The 16,467-nt window shown below is 51.6% G+C and overlaps 1 protein-coding gene across 6 annotated transcripts in view; it reads right to left on the bottom strand.

Annotated features, from left to right (window-relative positions):
- Dop1b (DOP1 leucine zipper like protein B) overlaps positions 1-16,467 on the bottom strand; it is a 117,212-nt gene that overhangs the window by 56,412 nt on the left and 44,333 nt on the right. For all 6 annotated transcript variants that reach the window (XR_015045668.1, XM_085832051.1, XM_085832054.1 and 3 more), the window contains 10 exons: positions 13,919-14,028; positions 13,254-13,368; positions 10,633-10,753; positions 8,989-9,108; positions 6,254-6,350; positions 5,500-5,691; positions 3,190-3,871; positions 2,472-2,743; positions 1,857-2,009; positions 345-445 (listed from right to left, as the gene is read on the bottom strand). Coding sequence is in view for 5 of the 6 variants with exons in the window: in XM_085832051.1 (XP_085688177.1) it covers positions 345-445; positions 1,857-2,009; positions 2,472-2,743; positions 3,190-3,871; positions 5,500-5,691; positions 6,254-6,350; positions 8,989-9,108; positions 10,633-10,753; positions 13,254-13,368; positions 13,919-14,028 (1,963 nt within the window). In the remaining variant the exon portion in view is untranslated. The remainder of the gene's footprint in view (positions 1-344; positions 446-1,856; positions 2,010-2,471; positions 2,744-3,189; positions 3,872-5,499; positions 5,692-6,253; positions 6,351-8,988; positions 9,109-10,632; positions 10,754-13,253; positions 13,369-13,918; positions 14,029-16,467) is intronic.

The following is a 16,467-nucleotide window of genomic DNA, read 5'->3' as shown; positions in this document are numbered from 1 at the left end:
TGCTGATGCAGCAAGTGAAACGGAGCATGGGTGGCCTGATGAGGTCTGGGCCAGGCTCATCCCCCTGGGTGTCCTCTCATCTGGGCAAACTGCAAAGCCTCACAGGGCTTCTGAGAAGGGTGGGCTCCCTCAGCCCCACCACACTGAAGCCCCCATAAGAATCTCACACCGGGCTACGTGAAGTAGGAGGACTGTGGGTACCCTGTCCTCTGCAGCATGGACTCCCACGTATGATCCTGCTGGCAGCTTTGCTGCTTCTCCCTCTGAAGCCTAATGCATGTCTAGGGGTCTCTGCAGTGCCCCCTTGGCCGAGGGTAGTGGGTCACAATGAAGAACTGCCTTACCTGTCAAAGGAGCGATTGTGGGACGTCACACGACTACCTTGGATTTCTCGTGTCAGGTGCCAGATCACAGAAAATCTAAACAGAGCTTCCAACCTTGTTCCCTGGATGAAGAAACAAACGGAGGGACTTGGTTTCACCCTAATGCTGTGGGAGTCACCATAAGGCGTCTCTCTCTCTCTCTCTCTCTCTCTCTCTCTCTCTCTCTCTCTTTGGTACTAGTGTTGAGCCCTTGAACATGCCTAGCAGCTGCTCCACCCCACCCTCCCACCCTCTTTTAACCTTGTTTGCTTGCTTTATTTATTTATCTATAAATAATTCTGACACAAGGTCTCACCAAGTTGTGCAGGCTGGTCTCGAACCTGGAATTCTCCTGCCCCAGCCTCCCATGAAGAAATCATACCCCCGTCACAGCAGGCTCAGTGCCAAGTGTCATTTAAATGATGAGTGCAGGACCAGAGAAATGGTTTGGGGGTAAAAAGTGCTCACGGCCAAGCCCGGTGGCATGAGTTCAATCTCGGGAATCCACAAGGGTAGGAGAAAACTGACTCCTCCAAGTTGTCCTTTGACCTCTATACAAGTGCTAGGACAGACACACACACACACACACTCACACACATTCATAAATGTAAAAATATATGAATAACAAAAGCAGCCTCGGCCAGAAGAGAAAGTGCTGTCTCCTCTCACTTCCCTGTTCTCTCTGCACAGCCACAGCTGCCCTGGAACTCACAGAGATGCTTCTGCCTGCCAAGTGCTGGGATTAAAGGTGTGTACTCCCTCTCCTGGCTTTAGATGTGCGCTTAGTGAAGTATGTGTTTAAGATTTGCCACCCAGGGCTGGAGATGGGGAGGACGCAGGTTCACTTCCTAGCACCTACGTGGTGCCCATGACCATCTGCAACTCCTTTTCAGAGGAGCCAGGGCCTACTCTGGCCTCCATGGACACAAGGCACGCGCACATGTGCGCACACACTCACACACAGAGTATACATATATACACGCATACAAGCAAAACATACACATAAAATAAAAATAAATCTTTTTTAAAAGGACCTGGTGTTAGTCTGTGTCCAGAATCACATTGAAGTGCTGTGGTCCAAGGAAAACACAGAACACAGTTTCTTCATGTCCCCTCAAAGTATCAGGCCCATGGCCTTAAAGAACAAGGACAATCAACTGCAGGAAACTCTCAGGAGACAAGAACTCTCTGCAAGTAGGAATCCTTACGAACAGCTCCAGAGGTTTGCATATCCTGACTTTCAGGGAATCAGGTCAGAATTCTATGGTGAGCCTCAACTTGGACAGAACTGCACTATCAGGACCCCAAAAGCAATGGCTCGAGCTCCCAGGAATCTGCCAGCCTGCTTTCAGATCACCTGTGCTCATCGGGACATCTACTGAGCCCAGCAGAGACTTAGCTTCAGTGGGAACAACCTGCCTTGGGCAGGTAAAGTGGGACAGACTCAGCAGCCCGCTGGCCATAGCAGAGGATACAGATGCAAGCAAGGCTCACCTTGTCGGGGTCCAGGAGGGCGTGGCAGATGATATCCTCACAGATGTTGGCAGTCGGGGCCAGGCAGTGCAGGCGGTAGAACAGCTCTACACAGGTGATGTGATGTTCTCGGGTCTCCTTGTTCAGCTGGTTCCAGAGCACACGAGCCACCCTCTGCAGGGAAAAGGCAGTGGAGACCACGCAAGCACGGAAACACCTGTGCCTTTTCCCCTTCATGTGAGCCTGTCCTAGTGACTGGCTTCTATTCACATTTACTACATGGGACCCATCATCACGTCACAAGACACAGCTGGGACAAAGGAAAAGCCCACCAGGAGTTGCTCGGTCAAGACCTTAACTGTCCCATTGCCGGGGTACAGCACAGTGCTGGGCCCCAACTGTCCTGCCAGAGCCTGCTTATAGGGTAAAAGCTACATGCTGAGAGAGACCAGAAGCTACTTCCCCGGCCTGCTGAGAGGCACAGACAGTGAGGAGCTGGGATTGGAGACAGACCAGCCGGTCCCAGGTCCCTCCAACCCCCAAATGACACTGGACACGCTCAACCCCTTTGCCAGTCAGCAATTCTAGTCTGAGGAAACGGCCATGAACCACACACACATTCCCTGGGGGAAATACCTGATAGAAGTCTGTTTTCTCGGCAATGACTTTCAGTATCCCAGGAGCAATGGGAGGGACTGTCACCATCTGTAACTTGCCAAAAAACGGGTTGTTCCCAGAGGTTTTGTAGCGCTTCATCTTGTCTTCGATGACAAGAGCGAGGGACTGGGAGTGGTTTATCACTTCCAGCAGTGTGGCGATGGCTATGTTCTGGAGGGAGCAGTCACTCACACAGCAGCAAATTGTCATGAGGGATTTCAGCCATGGTGGAAAACTGCAATCGCTGGCTCCTAAAAGGACGCCAGCCAGAGGAGAGAGGGGAGCAGGTGGGCGTGGCTCTGTGAGCTTGAGACCAGCCCCATCTACACAGAAACTAGTTGCCAAGTCAGACACAGTTGACACAGGAGTCAGAAGCAGACACAACAGTCACTGATGCAGAACAGAAGGAAATGGGCTGGCCTGCACAGAGCCCCTAACCAAAGGCTTGGTGCCCAACATGCTTCTGATTCCAGGGTTTTCAGGTTTGGGGGTGTCTGCAGAGTTATTGGGTGATCGTCCCTAATCTAAAATGACCCAAAACCATGTACCTGTGTCAAAAGGTTTGAATTTCTGATCATTTGGACCAAGAGGGTTTTCCCTGCCCCCTTCTGGGTGGACATGACTGTGTAATTGAACATCAAGCCTGTCACAGAATTCCCAGTGGACTGAGCACGCACTGGGAGAACCTCCCTCTTACCTGGAGCCTGGAAGAGCGTCTCACATAGCTGCTCAGTCTCCTCCTCAGACAGATACACAGGGAAGGTGGCACAGTCCAGCAGCAGGTGGCAGGCGGCAGCCAAGGCCTCCCTGCAGTCTTCCTTGGAGCCTACCAACTCAACCACCACCTGGTCAACACCCCATTCGGTTGCTGCCTTCCTGTGTGGGCTGCTGGGCATAGACGACAGTGACTCTGAGCTTCTTGTCTTAAAGGGAGACCCTCGAACCGTGAACAAGTCCGAAAGCATCTGTTTAAACTGGGGCACGGTGATGGGCTTAGGGTCCCAGGAGCTCTTCCTGCCAGGGTGCTCGGCACTCTGTGTCTGGCCCTTGTTGCTCTTCCCTGGGGGCTCCTCAGGCTTGTTTTCTTCCCCAGATACAGTCAGCGACGACGCTGCAAAGATGTTCTTGCTGGCAAAGTTTGCAATGAGCTCCTGGATGCAAAGGAATGTCGCCTGCATGGTCCCGTCTTTCTTCCAGATGTCGTCTCTTTCCGCAGACACCAGAGGCACCCTGAGGTGCTCAGAGAGCTCTGGTGACGAGGCGCTGAGCCCAATCCCACTGTCTTCAGACTTCAGTGGGGGAAAGGAAGGCTCCTCATCACCCACAACCACGGCCTCTGTTTCCACAGTGATGCCACTGTTTCTTCCTTTTACTGGACTCTGAAAGACAAGGAACGCCCCATCTCTCATCCCGCAGGCTCCTCCGCTGTGCAGGAACCGTGCTGATGACAGTAACCACCGTAATTTGGTTGTTTCTCTAGATTCTTGCCTTCCCTGCCCTATTGACCCCCCCCAGCGATAGCCATCCTGGAAAGACACTTAGGGATCATTTGACACATGGATTCACTGGTCACAACTAGTGGTGGCCAACTGCAGACTAAAACCAGGAATTTATGCAGCCATATCCTTTGAATCTCAGCACTTGGGAGGCAGAGGTAGGCAGATCTCTGTGAGTTTGAGGCCAGCTTGGTCTACAGAGTGAGTTCCAGGACAACCAGGACTGCACAGAGAAACCCTGTCTCGAAAAACCAACCAATCAACCACTAAACCCAGGAGCTTTCCCATCTCCTTCCCATCTTCTCTCCAGTGAGAACCAGAAGATGACACTGCGCATGTGGCCTGACCTCTCCTCAGACCTCCACATGCCACTGTTTATCTGTCTGTTTACAGCGCTAACAACTCGCCCCTAGGGAGCAGTCTGCCTCAATGCTCCCCTTGAGCCTCAAACACTAAGTGTTCATCTGGCGTGGCAGCACCTCTCACCATTTCAAGGATGTACTCATGGCCCTTCGGTTGCAGCCCACGGACCAAACTGTATCCTTTGGAGACAATGGCACCCTGACTGCAAACCTTCTTGACCTTGGTCATGGGAAATGGTTACAGTACAAGTCCACACACACAGGGAGGTGCACAGAAATCACAAACTAGATACTGCGATAGCAAACAGACAAGGATGCACCTGTGCACAGTCAGAGAAAAACAGATAGAGTGACAGACAGAGTGACGGAGTGACAGACAGAGAGACAGAGTGGCAGACAGAGTGACAGACAGAGTGACAGACAGAGTGACAGAGTGATAGACAGAGTGATAGACAGAGTGACAGACAGAGTGACAGACAGAGTGACAGACAGAGTGGCAGACAGAGTGACAGACAGTGTGGCTTGTGATGCATGCGCTGCCCAGGTGGGCGTTCAAACCCTAACCTCCGCAGCCTGTAGTGGGCCTTATCTGAGGAAAGGCTGTTAATGGCTGGTAACTGGGAGCATCTGGGTGGCCTAAATCCAAAAAGGCTGTGTCTTCATAAAAAGAGGGGAACTTAGGCACAGACTGCACACACAGAACACCATGCACATGTAAATGCAGAGGTGGGGCAGAGGCCATACAATTGTGACAAGCCTGAAGTACCACAGATGGCCAGCAGACCCAGGAGAAGCTTGTGAAGGGTCACACAGCATTGAGGGAAAAGAGCTCTGAGCTTCAAACTGAGAAGCCAGATTTCTGTTCCTGAAGCTGCCCTGCCAATGGAGGGCACACTCTGACTTGCTTGTTAAGTGAGTCAAACCCCATGCATACACACTCACGATGGAAGGGCTGCTGTAGTCATTAGCATGTGTAGCCACTCGTGGAGTCTATGCTACCCCGGAGAGGGTGAGATGAAGATCATCTGCACTAAACCTTCAACATCCTCCACTCAGTGGCTGCACATCTTCTCGTCCACAATGATCTCTGTGCCGATTGCCTCCCACTCCTCGGAGGCACCGACCATGCCTGCATCCTGAAGCACATACCGAGTTCCCGCTGCTGGGCTCCAGATCTAGGTAGGAGGGCGGCATCTGGACTTTGCTAAGCACCTTGAAACATGTCTTCAAGGCGTGTGTGAGCTCAGGTAAGCTCAGGGCCTCCACCTCCTCGGCAAGAGGCTGCAGCAGGCAGCCAAGCACCTGTGGGAGGTACTGAGTCTGCACCTCGGAGTAGAGTTCCTGGAACACAGAAGTAGCAGTTACCCACCGTGGAGAAGTAAGCACCTCAGACTGTCTGGGACTCAGTTTCACACTAACCCCAAGCCAAGGATGTGCCCTCTCCTTCTGCTGAGTTTATCTCCTGGATAAAATACCAACGCTGCCACATGCAGTCTACATTAAGTGTGTCCACTGTCACCTCTAAAACTGCAACTCCAGTTCACAGACTGGTGTCCACACTTTAGCTTAGCCAGGCCCAGAAATGAATCCTTTTAATTAAAATAGAAAAATGAGCCAGCCCAAACCAAACCAAACCAAATCAAACCAAACCAAACCAAACCAGAACAGAACAGAACAGAAAACCAAACCAGCAAGAATGCAAGAAGCCTGGGATTGCAGCTCAGAGGTAGAAGACCACCGTGAAAAAGAACTGTGACTATCCATCTACACCACACCACACGGACCCAGACACAGTCCTGTGTGTGTGCAGTCACTTGCCCATACACACAGGATGAACAGAACAGGCTGAAAAGACCGAAGAGAGCTGAGGGGGAAACCGAGAGTAGGCATCCAGTGCACCTACCAAGGGAATTACATCCAGGAGGAACACCAGGAGGGTGCAGAGCTCCGAGACGGTGGGGGGAGGGCTGATGGCTTCTCCAATGGTCTGCTTCACTGGTCTGTGTTAAGCACAGGAGACAGAGTTAACCCTTCCACAGTCACTGAAAACTTTGTCCTCCCCCACCCCTTTTTATTCAAGACAGGGTTTCTTTGTGTGGCTCTGTTGTCCTGTAACTCACTCTGTAGCCCAGGCTGTCCTGGAACTCACTCTGTAGCCCAGGCTGTCCTGGAACTCACTCTGTAGCCCAGGCTGTCCTGGAACTCACTCTGTAGCCCAGGTTGTCCTGGAACTCACTCTGTAGCCCAGGCTGTCCTGGAACTCACTCTGTAGCCCAGGCTGTCCTGGAACTCACTCTGTAGCCCAGGCTGTCCTGGAACTCAGAGCTCTGCCTATCTCTGCCTCCCTGTGCTGGAATTAAAGGTTGCTTTCTTGAGTTAGGACCTCCCTGACAGCCTCCCAGGTTTTGAAATTGGAGGCAGGAGCAAACATCACTGGTTCCATTTCAAACAGCTTATGATTTCCATCAATTATTCTGTTTTAAACACAGTGGAGGACAGTGTCTGTGGGTCTGACACATCAGTGTTGGTGACAGACTGACTAAAATGGGTAAGTATCAGCGAGTGCCCTGTTGAATATGTCTTGGAAGCAAACTGTTTGACCTGAACTTTGTCCATTCAGGTGTGAACTCATCACCCAGCAGACACACAGTGATGCCACTGTGTGTGGCTCAAGTCCCCAGTACCAAATCAAAGACCCATCTGAGGGAACAGCCTATGTCATTCAACATGGGCCAGAGGCCACTTTTTGTTTGGTTGTTTGTTTTTGACAAAAGGTCTCATTACATCGGCCTGGCTGACAGTGGAACTTGGTATGCAGACCAGACTGGCCTTGAACTCACAGAGATCCGTCTGCTTCCCCCTCCTCCTGGAGCTAAAGGGGTGCCACCATGCCCGGGTTATTCTTTGGGACACCCATGAGATCACAGGCTCTGAGCTGTGTGACCCCTGGAGAAGCACTGTTAGCTTCACTGGCCAACCTATTGTTGGGTGCTGGTCTCTGGAGTCCAGAGTTGTTTCTAAATATGCAGGAATACACAGTGGTGGTTTGAATGAGACACATCTCCCATAGTCCTGGGCATGTGATGGGCTGCTTGCGCAGGGTTAGGTCTGGGTAGGCAGTGTCAGACAGCCCAGCTCGGGGAAGAACATCACTGAGGCTGAGGCCGTGAGAGCTGAAGTTCACTGTTTCGTGCTCTCAGCTTCCTGTCCTGCCAACATGGATGGCTGCGTGCACCATGCCTCCCGGCCATAGTGGTCTCTCACCCTCTAGAACCACAAGCCAAACTCTCTCATAAGTTGCTTCTGGTCACAGTGGGAGGTGGAGACAGGAGGATCTCCAGAACCTCATGGGCCAGGAGCCTGGAATAAGAGGAGCAGCAACACAAACCAGACCTGCTGCAGAAGTGGACGGAGGTCTGCTCCTCTGACAGCCACAGAGCGCTGTAGCACATGCATGCACGCACCCGCACATACACGCATGCTGGCATACACACATATTACTAGCCCATGCCAGTGGTAGTCTGTAGTTCCAGACACTTAAGAGGCTGAAGCAGGAGAGTGGCAAGTCCCAGGCCAGCCTGGGCAGCTCAGCGAGACTCTGTCTCAGAAAGTCAAACAAGCAGCAGGGCAGGGGTGGCATCAACCTTTAACTCCAGCACTCAGGAAGCTGAGGCAGGTGGATCTCTGTGAGTTCAAGGCCAGCCTGGTCTACAGAGTGAGCGATCTGTTTCAAAATGGACAAACAAAACAAGGGCAGAGGTGTGGCTTAGAGGCTGAGCACAGGCAGGCCCCCGAGTCTGACCCTAACTCTGACAAAAGAAAGAAGGAACAAGTGGAGCTGAGCCCCGCATCCTCTACCCATCTGCTGCCCTGCTGTTGGCGCTGGGTGCAGTGACAACCCACTCAGATCGGGGTAGGCCACCTGCGCCCAGTTTCAGGGGGGCAGAGAGGCATTGAGGAGCAGTTGAGAAGTCGGGTGTCCACACTGGACAGGGCTGAGTTCTGATTTTCGCTGTTACTGATCTGCAGTGCAATGCTGGGCAAGACCCTCTCTGCACGTCTCTGGGCTCCAGCTATCTCTCCGATCCACATCAAGAAAACAAAATGCCACTTCTACAAAATGCCACTTCTCAAGAGGTTGGCCAGGAGTTCATGGCAGGCTCTGTAGCCACAGGACACAGGTGGCCAAAGTTTACATGGGTAGGAGGAGGAGCCCATGCAGGACTCACACAGGATTCACGGTGGCACAAAGCTCATCACGACAGCCTAACACATGAGCACGCAGACCCATCACTCACCAACTTCAGCAGGGATTTAAGACTGAAGAGCACAGTTTAGCAGTGGAGACTGTGCCTAAGGTGAGCAAAGCCCGGGGCTTGCAGAAGCTGCATTGATCAACACTAGGGAACAGGCAGAGGGCTTTCTAAAGTTAGACCCTAGTGAATAATAAGGTGGTCCAGGATCCTGCGACATCTGAGTCTCTGTCCTATGATTAGAGTCCTGTGTGCCTTCCTTCCAGCCTGGTGTCCACTGGACTCTGGCGGTCAGGAGAGACCATTGAGAGTCACTTGGGCTGAGACCCCAGCCTCCAGGCAGCCATGGAGCCATCTACCTGCTCCCTGTTCACACGTCACTCACCTGAAGCATGCCTCGAAACGCCGTGCCATGTAATCCCACAGGAAGTCCGAGCTGAGCGATGAGACCAGCAAGTTGACCGTTTTCACAATCTCTGAGGCATGTCTGTTTTCTTTGATTGTGCTGCAAGTAGAAGGGGGAGATTGGCTGAACACACCACTGGAGGATCCATGTTACAGAGCGCGGTTGTCTGAAGCAGCCTCCTCTGGCTCTGCTCTCCCCTCTGACAGACCCAAAAAGCATTTCCACAGTGCCCTCGCTCCTGAATAATGGCTTCTAGAGCCTTTCTATCTGTTCTTTGGCAATTTTATACATAGAGGAAATGTAGCAAATGAAGCCTACCCTGCCCCCTCCTGTCTCTCCCTCCTTCATGTACGATTTCCTCTTTTTTGTTTCTGTAAATAATCTGCTGAGTCCAATTATCACTGCCTGCATGAATGTGGGCAACCTTGGGCAGCAACCTGCGGGCAGCTGCGACTCTGAAGAAACAGTATCCTTCCTAGCGGTAACAGAGGAAAGGGTTCCGGTGGGAAAAGTGTAACACTCAGCTCTCTGCCCAACTGCAGGGTCAGCAGGGAGATTTGGCTACAGTTTTATATCCTTCCTTTCTATGATGCTGGATGTCAAGCTCAGGGCCCGGGACACCCGAGCCAAGTGTCCCACCACTGAGCTACCTCCTCAGCACATTGCTGATGGTTTAAATGTGTTTCTGCGGCTCAGTAAAGCACTCTAGGGAATGCTACAGAAATCCTCACGTGGATACACAAAGATACAATAACTATTTAACAGAAAAAGGTGGAAGCCACGTGCAAGGTAGTGTCTATCGGTAAGATTTCTGTGTACTTAATGACAGGTTCCCGACGAGGGTTAGCACATTCCACAGCAAACAGTGGAGCGCTGGTCATGGCTGTACTTAAACACCAGGCAGCCCCGCCTTTGGGCTGGAAGCTGGGGTTGAGCTGCTTAAACATGTAGGAGCGATCCAGAAAGAAGTGAGAACCTTTTCTTTCTCCTTGAAGGCTGGAAGGATTATGGAAGACAATGTCTTTGTTGGTTTTGGATAGCTTCAAATATCAGGTTATTCTACACAAACATCTATTGCTTTTATGTTTAAAAAGAAAGAATGAGAAGAAAACCCTCTTATTTTTTTGAGAGAGGAAAAAAACCAGTATAACACATACTGCTCGGGACTTTACCATGAATCAACGAGAAAACAGGAGAAGTAAATTTTTGGCTACATAGTGAATTGAACTCACTATGTAGCCAAGGATGGCCTTGAGCTAATGGTTCAATCTGCCTAATGGCACCCAGAGACACCACTTCTAGCATCTTGACCAGCCCTCAGTGTCCTGCCTTGGTCTCTTCTCCCCCTTATTTCTGAACTTCCTCTCCACCGTCTTCCCATTCCCCTTCTCCCTGGGCCTCACCATGTGTGTACAATAGATTACATGGCCTTTGCTGCATGACACTCACTGTTGCAGCTGAGGGAGGGGCCAGGCTAAGCTCTCCTCATGTAGAGAAGGAAGGAGCTGCCATGGGTGCTCTGACCCGTGGCCTGCCCACCCTCTCAACACTGCCTGGCTCTTCCTGAAGGGCAGAGAAGGACCATGGGGCAGGGTGACTGAGATGAGGAAGCTGAGCTCGTACCTTATTAGCGGATTCCCACTCTGAGTGTAGCTAAGCTTAAGGTCAGAGCCGAGGACATCGTGGCAGTAAGAATAAAAGGCCCTGATGACTTCCAGAAATAAATTCTCAACCACTTGAGGTCCTGAAATCAGTAGAAAACAGTTAGAGAAGGGTAATAATATACTTAAATGTTGTTTGAGATGTGGTCTCTAGCCCAGGCTGGCTTCAAACTCACTACATAGCCAAGGATTATTGCGAACTTCTGATCCTCCTGTCTCTACCTCCTGAGTGCTGCAAAAAACTAGGGTTCTGCCATCATGCCCAACTTGTGAGTAAGAGGCTGTGTGGATATGAGTAAGAGGCCGTGTGCATGCTAGGTAGGCACACTTCCACGTGAGCTAGGTTCCAAACCGAGGCAGATACACAAAGCACATGGAACACCTCATACACATGGCTTCTAAGACGCACTGATGTGACAAGGGCAAAGGCAACAGCAGCAGAGTGACACTGGGGCAAACAGCCGCGTCACTGTGTGTGTGATGCCGTCACGTCTGGGCACACTGAGCAGTGTGCTCTCCCTGACTACACAGGGTGACAAGTCACCGGAGTTTAGGTGAGTGGCTTGAGCTCACGTCCGCTGGGTGGAGGCCGCTAAACTTGACATGTTCCAAACTTGTGAGCTGCTGACCAACATCAATGGGGAGAGACCCACAGAGAAGGAGCAGCTGCCCTGCTCGCAGCTCTTTCCACTCAGAGCAGGAACACAAAACAACGTCAACACTGAACCGCTCACGAGGGGCCATGGAACTGTCCCAGTCGCATGTTAGAGCGGTGTCCTGGCCCACGGGGTAGAGCACGGGCGGGGCAGGGGTTTCCAAAGATGACTTCTCATGAGCATACCCAGAGGGTTGAGAGCCCACCCACTCTCAGCTTTTTGCTGTGCAAATGGTGACAGCACACTCATCTTTCATGGGTTTGATTTTCCAGGCTGTGACGTAACCTGTGGCTTCACCAAGCAACTGCTCTCCCACTGGCCTGCACTCCAAGGCTTCTCACAGAATCACAGTGTGCCCCTGAGAGAACGGTTTTCATAAGCGCTATGCTGTCCTGGAAGGGTGCCTAATGCTCTCTTCCTACCACAGGCAGCTCTGCAGCCCTCCTCCATGGGGGACACAAGACGTGGCTAAAGCCTATCCTGTTTCAAGAATGGACAGGACCTAGGACAGAGTGACTGCCTTGTGTTCCTGTTTCTGCACAATCAGTCTGTCTAGCTATGGGTACATCCCTTAGACAACTAAGCCAGCCAGAAGAGCAAGCCTCGCAACCGTTTGAAATGAAGCTAACCACTCTCCCTTGTCTAGACAGTATGACCTGGAGCCTAGCTAAAGGCAGAGCTGTTTGGCTCCCACACAAAACATACACCTCCTAATGCCAAGTCCTACGGCTTCTTTGAAAACCTCCGCAAACCACACGGCAAGTTCCAAACGTGCTAATGGTACCTGATTCACAGGCTAAAATGCGACTCTAGAGTTACTTCCAGGTACAGAGAAACCTTTCGTGAGCCGTTGTTAGCTGATGGAGGCGGGAGGGGAGGACAAGAGAATCTAAGTCCAGCGCAGACGCTTCTAGCAGGAAAGGCTCACACTGCGGGTTGGTTAAAGCCATAGGGGCTCACAGCTCAGCAGGATCGTGTTTGTCACGTGACGAGCATCTCAGGGCGTCTGTGCTCAGCACCGCCAGGCCAGACGTGCTTCCCGAAAGGAAGGCTTGGGCATTGAGTGGCCTCGGGCAAATAACTCTCCCTCTGTAAAATGGGTACTACAAGAGGTAGCACCTCCACGTTGGAGGTGCGGAGAAACATGGCACAGGCAAGTCACAGGCAAGTCACCTAGAACAAAATTACTGCTGGAAAAAAAAAAAAGGCAGGACCTGTCTAAATGTCTCAGTGGCTGAAGACACCTTCCACCAAGACTAACGACCCAAGTAACTCCCAGGCCCACACGGCAGAGAGCGGACTCCTGAAAGCTGCCCTCTGACCTCAGCATGTATACCATGGTGTGCGTGAGCACACACGAGAGCGCGCACACATGCACAGTACGCAATACACGCAATGCGCTTTAGAGAACTAGCTTGAATGTGGTGCTATGTCTACCATCCCAAGACTTTGGAGGCAGATGCAGGAGATGATGGACTATCTAAAAAACCCAAAGCAAAAAAGGGCACAGACATCCCAGCACCTGGGTGCCCCTTCCACTTTCACAAGGAATCACTGTCCTCTCTCGCTGCCCTAGAGCCCATGTCACAGAACAGTTCAGGGCCTCACTCTGGTTAACAACCAAATGGTTGCAGGGCCTAAGAATGCTCCTGGCCCTTTGTACTGGCCAGAAGGTGCACAGACCCTGGCCTCTTACAATACTCCTGAGCTTGCAATGCACTGGACAGATAGGGGATGGGGGGTGTGTGTCTCTGCCCTGCTATCGGGCTCTGATGACTGCACATCAGAACTGATAGTGAAGAGCAACAGAGGGAGGGGTCACTTCCCTCAACAGGTTCTTGGGGTCAGGGGTCACAGTGTGTGTAAGGAGGAGTCTCTAAGAACAGTGATGCAGATCTGTCCCAAGGCAGTGGCTTTCCCGTGTTACCTATTTCCGGCTTGTCCAGCAGACTGACAAGGATTCGGAAAGGCTTCAGATATGCATGGTGGCGCTCCTCTAAGTCAGCGTCTAAGAACTTCTGGTGCAGTATCTCAGCCAGAGCCTGTGGGTTTATTCACAAAGCACACATTAGGGGGCGGTATGTGGGAAGGATAGGGTTAGAATATATATGGTAGGGTACGGCATTATTGGTTAAACACTCTGGAAGAAAATGAAGAGCAGCCCCAGCCCATAACGCATGCATGTTGGTCCTTCAGGGACCACACCCAGTGTCTGCTTTGAGGACTCAAAGAAATGCACTGAAGCTATGAGGCTCAGTGGATGGATTGCCTGCCAGGCACATATGAAGTCCTGGGTTCAGTGCCTAGCACTGTATAAACTAGACACAGTGGCACACACCAGCGTTTTGGAGGTGGGCTGGAGGATTGGAAGTTCACAGTCATCCTAGGCTATGCAGTGAGTTTAAGGCCAATGTGGGAAATGTGACACTTTGACTTAAAGAAATAACACCACTACCACCACCACCACCACCAACAACAACAAAAACCCAACCCAACCCAACCCAAAAAACAGAAAGGAAGAAAAAAAGAAAAATACTTTAATGGGAAATGTTCTGATTATGGTCAAATTTCCATTTTTAGAAATGGTTTTACCTCAACTAAAAGATCCTTGGAGTATTTATCAAAAAAGTATGAGCATTGGTCTTCGTAAGAATTTGAAATTTCAGATTTTGGCACAATGGTATTTCCTTTAATGTCTGAACCTATAAAAGAATAAACACAACAGGCTGTAAAAAGATACGGTATTGTGCAAAATCTTCCTGCTGTGGTATTTTAGTAAGTACAATTCCTTCAACAGACAAGCAAAGTCAGACACAGTCACGCCTCCCTTCTCAGGGAGGGGCATGCACTAGAAAGTGCCCTCCATGGAGCCCGCATCTGACAGTGGGGTCCTGGCTAAGGAGCAGGCAGGGAGACTCGCAGCCCAGCCGGCATCAGCCTAGTTTGCCCACCACTCACTGCCTTTCTACAGCATGTTTATAAGACTGGAACAGAGGTTGTTTTCTCATTGTGATTTACTTCAGCACTACCTGAAGGCAAGGCAGACCGCCTGCCCGACTGTCTGCATGCACTCATCTGGGCTCTGGATCAGTTAGTGGATCTTCAGGGTAAGGAAGACCATCCTTGTGGAATAAGCAGAAACTCGAGGTTCCCAGTCACAGATAAGCAAGGCCTGGCACTTTCTCTATACACAGACTGCCACCTTCTTCCTCTTCCTCTTCCTCCTCCTCGCCTCCTCCTCTTCTTCCTCCTTCTTCCTTTTCTTCTTCAAGACAGAGTTCCTTTGTGCAGTGCTGGCTGTCCTATAGACCAAGCTGGCTTCAAACTCGGAGATCTACCTGCCTCTGCCTCCTGATTGCGGGAGATTAAAGGCATGTACTACCACCCAGCTAGAATCCCATGTTCTAACAGATGAGCACTTACAAATTCATCCTTCAAAAAAACCAAATAAATCTTAAAGGGGGCCTGGAGCATGCCTCAAAGGTTAAGAGCACATACTGTTTTTGCAGAGACCTGAGATCAGCTCCCAGCACCCATGGTATGAGGCTCACAACAGCCTGTAACTCCCAGCTCCGGGGAATCTGGCAGCTTCCTCCGGCCTCTGTAGGCACTGCACTTATATGCTCAAATACAGTCAACACTCATATGTGCGCGCACACGCAAACACACACACACACACAATATTTTTTATTTTTTTGGTTTTTTGAGACAGGGTTTCTCTATAGCCCTGGCTGTCCTGGAACTCACTTTGTAGACCAGGCTGGCCTCAAACTCAGAAATCTGCCTGCCTCTGCCTCCCGAGTGCTGGGATTAAAGGCTTGCGCCACCACGCCCGGCCACACATACAAGTTTTTAAAAGTCTAAAATTTCCAAAGAGACCCCACCCCCACCCTCCTGCCCAGTGCTGTATACACTGTCTTGATGCCTGTAATCACAGCACTGGGGAGGTGGAGGCTTGGAGGACCAGAAGTTCAAGGTCTAAGGCTCTCCTGTAAATTCAAGGCCAGCCTGAGACACAAGAAATCCTGCCCCCGCCCCCCAAAATACCAACAACAGAACATCACGAGCCTGCAGTTACTCATCTTGAAATGAGTGCTCATAGACGCTTCCTTACAGTGACTTTGCACATCTCACAACTAGGGGAAGTGACAAGGAACACTGAGGCAGATCCTGAGATCAATGTGTTAGGATCCATATACACCCTGGAGATCAAGGGAAGCTGTGGAGGGGCTGGGGTGAGGCTCAGGGGTCGGAAACCCGCTGAACACGCTTGAAGCCTCATGTTCCATCCACACTGCTTACTTTCTTAACACACATAAATAAACATAGGAAGTTATACATAAAAATGCTTTCCTTTGGCCTCTAAGTCCCTGAGCTCTGTTCCTGGGAGTCTTCTGACCAACAGCCAAGGGCTGCCCACAAGTTTGCAAGTTGAATACATAAACACTGCAAGGGAGAGACCTGCCCTGCAGAGAGCACCATCTTGGCTCCGGGACTCCGCCGAACTCAGTCTACAGGTTAGAGTGAGGACCACAGAGGCAGACAGCTTCTGGGACAGGCGGGAGCCACAGAGCCGCTGAGGCAGCACCCTTTTGGGGCCGCAGACATCCGGCACCCTCCCAGTCGGAGGACAGTGACCTGCCCTGCAGGGAGCGCCATCTTGGCTCCGGGACTCGCCGAACTTAGTCTGTACAGGTTAGAGTGAGGACCACAGAGGCAGACAGCTTCTGGGACAGGCGGGAGCCACAGAGCCGCTGAGGCAGCACCCTTTTGGGGCCACAGACATCCGGCACCCTCCCAGTCGGAGGACAGTGACCTGCCCTGCAGGGAGCGCCATCTTGGCTCCGGGACTCCGCCGAACTTAGTCTGTACAGGTCAGAGTGAGGACCACAGAGGCAGACAGCTTCTGGGACAGGCGGGAGCCACAGAGCCGCTGAGGCAGCACCCTTTTGGGGCCGCAGACATCCGACACCCTCCCAGCCGGAGAACAGTGACCTGCCCTGCAGGGAGCGCCATCTTGGCTCCGGGACTCCACCGAACTTAGTCTGTACAGGTTAGAGTGAGGACCACAGAGGCAGACAGCTTCTGGGACAGGCGGGAGCCACAGAGCCGCTGAGGCAGCACCCTTTTGGGGCCACAGA

Source organism: Mus caroli, unplaced genomic scaffold (assembly GCF_978045245.1).
Source record: "Mus caroli unplaced genomic scaffold, Mus_caroli_1 scaffold_17, whole genome shotgun sequence".
Classification (NCBI taxonomy): domain Eukaryota; kingdom Metazoa; phylum Chordata; class Mammalia; order Rodentia; family Muridae; genus Mus; species Mus caroli.
Note: the sequence above shows the minus strand (reverse complement) of the source record. Positions and strands in the feature narration are given on the sequence as shown.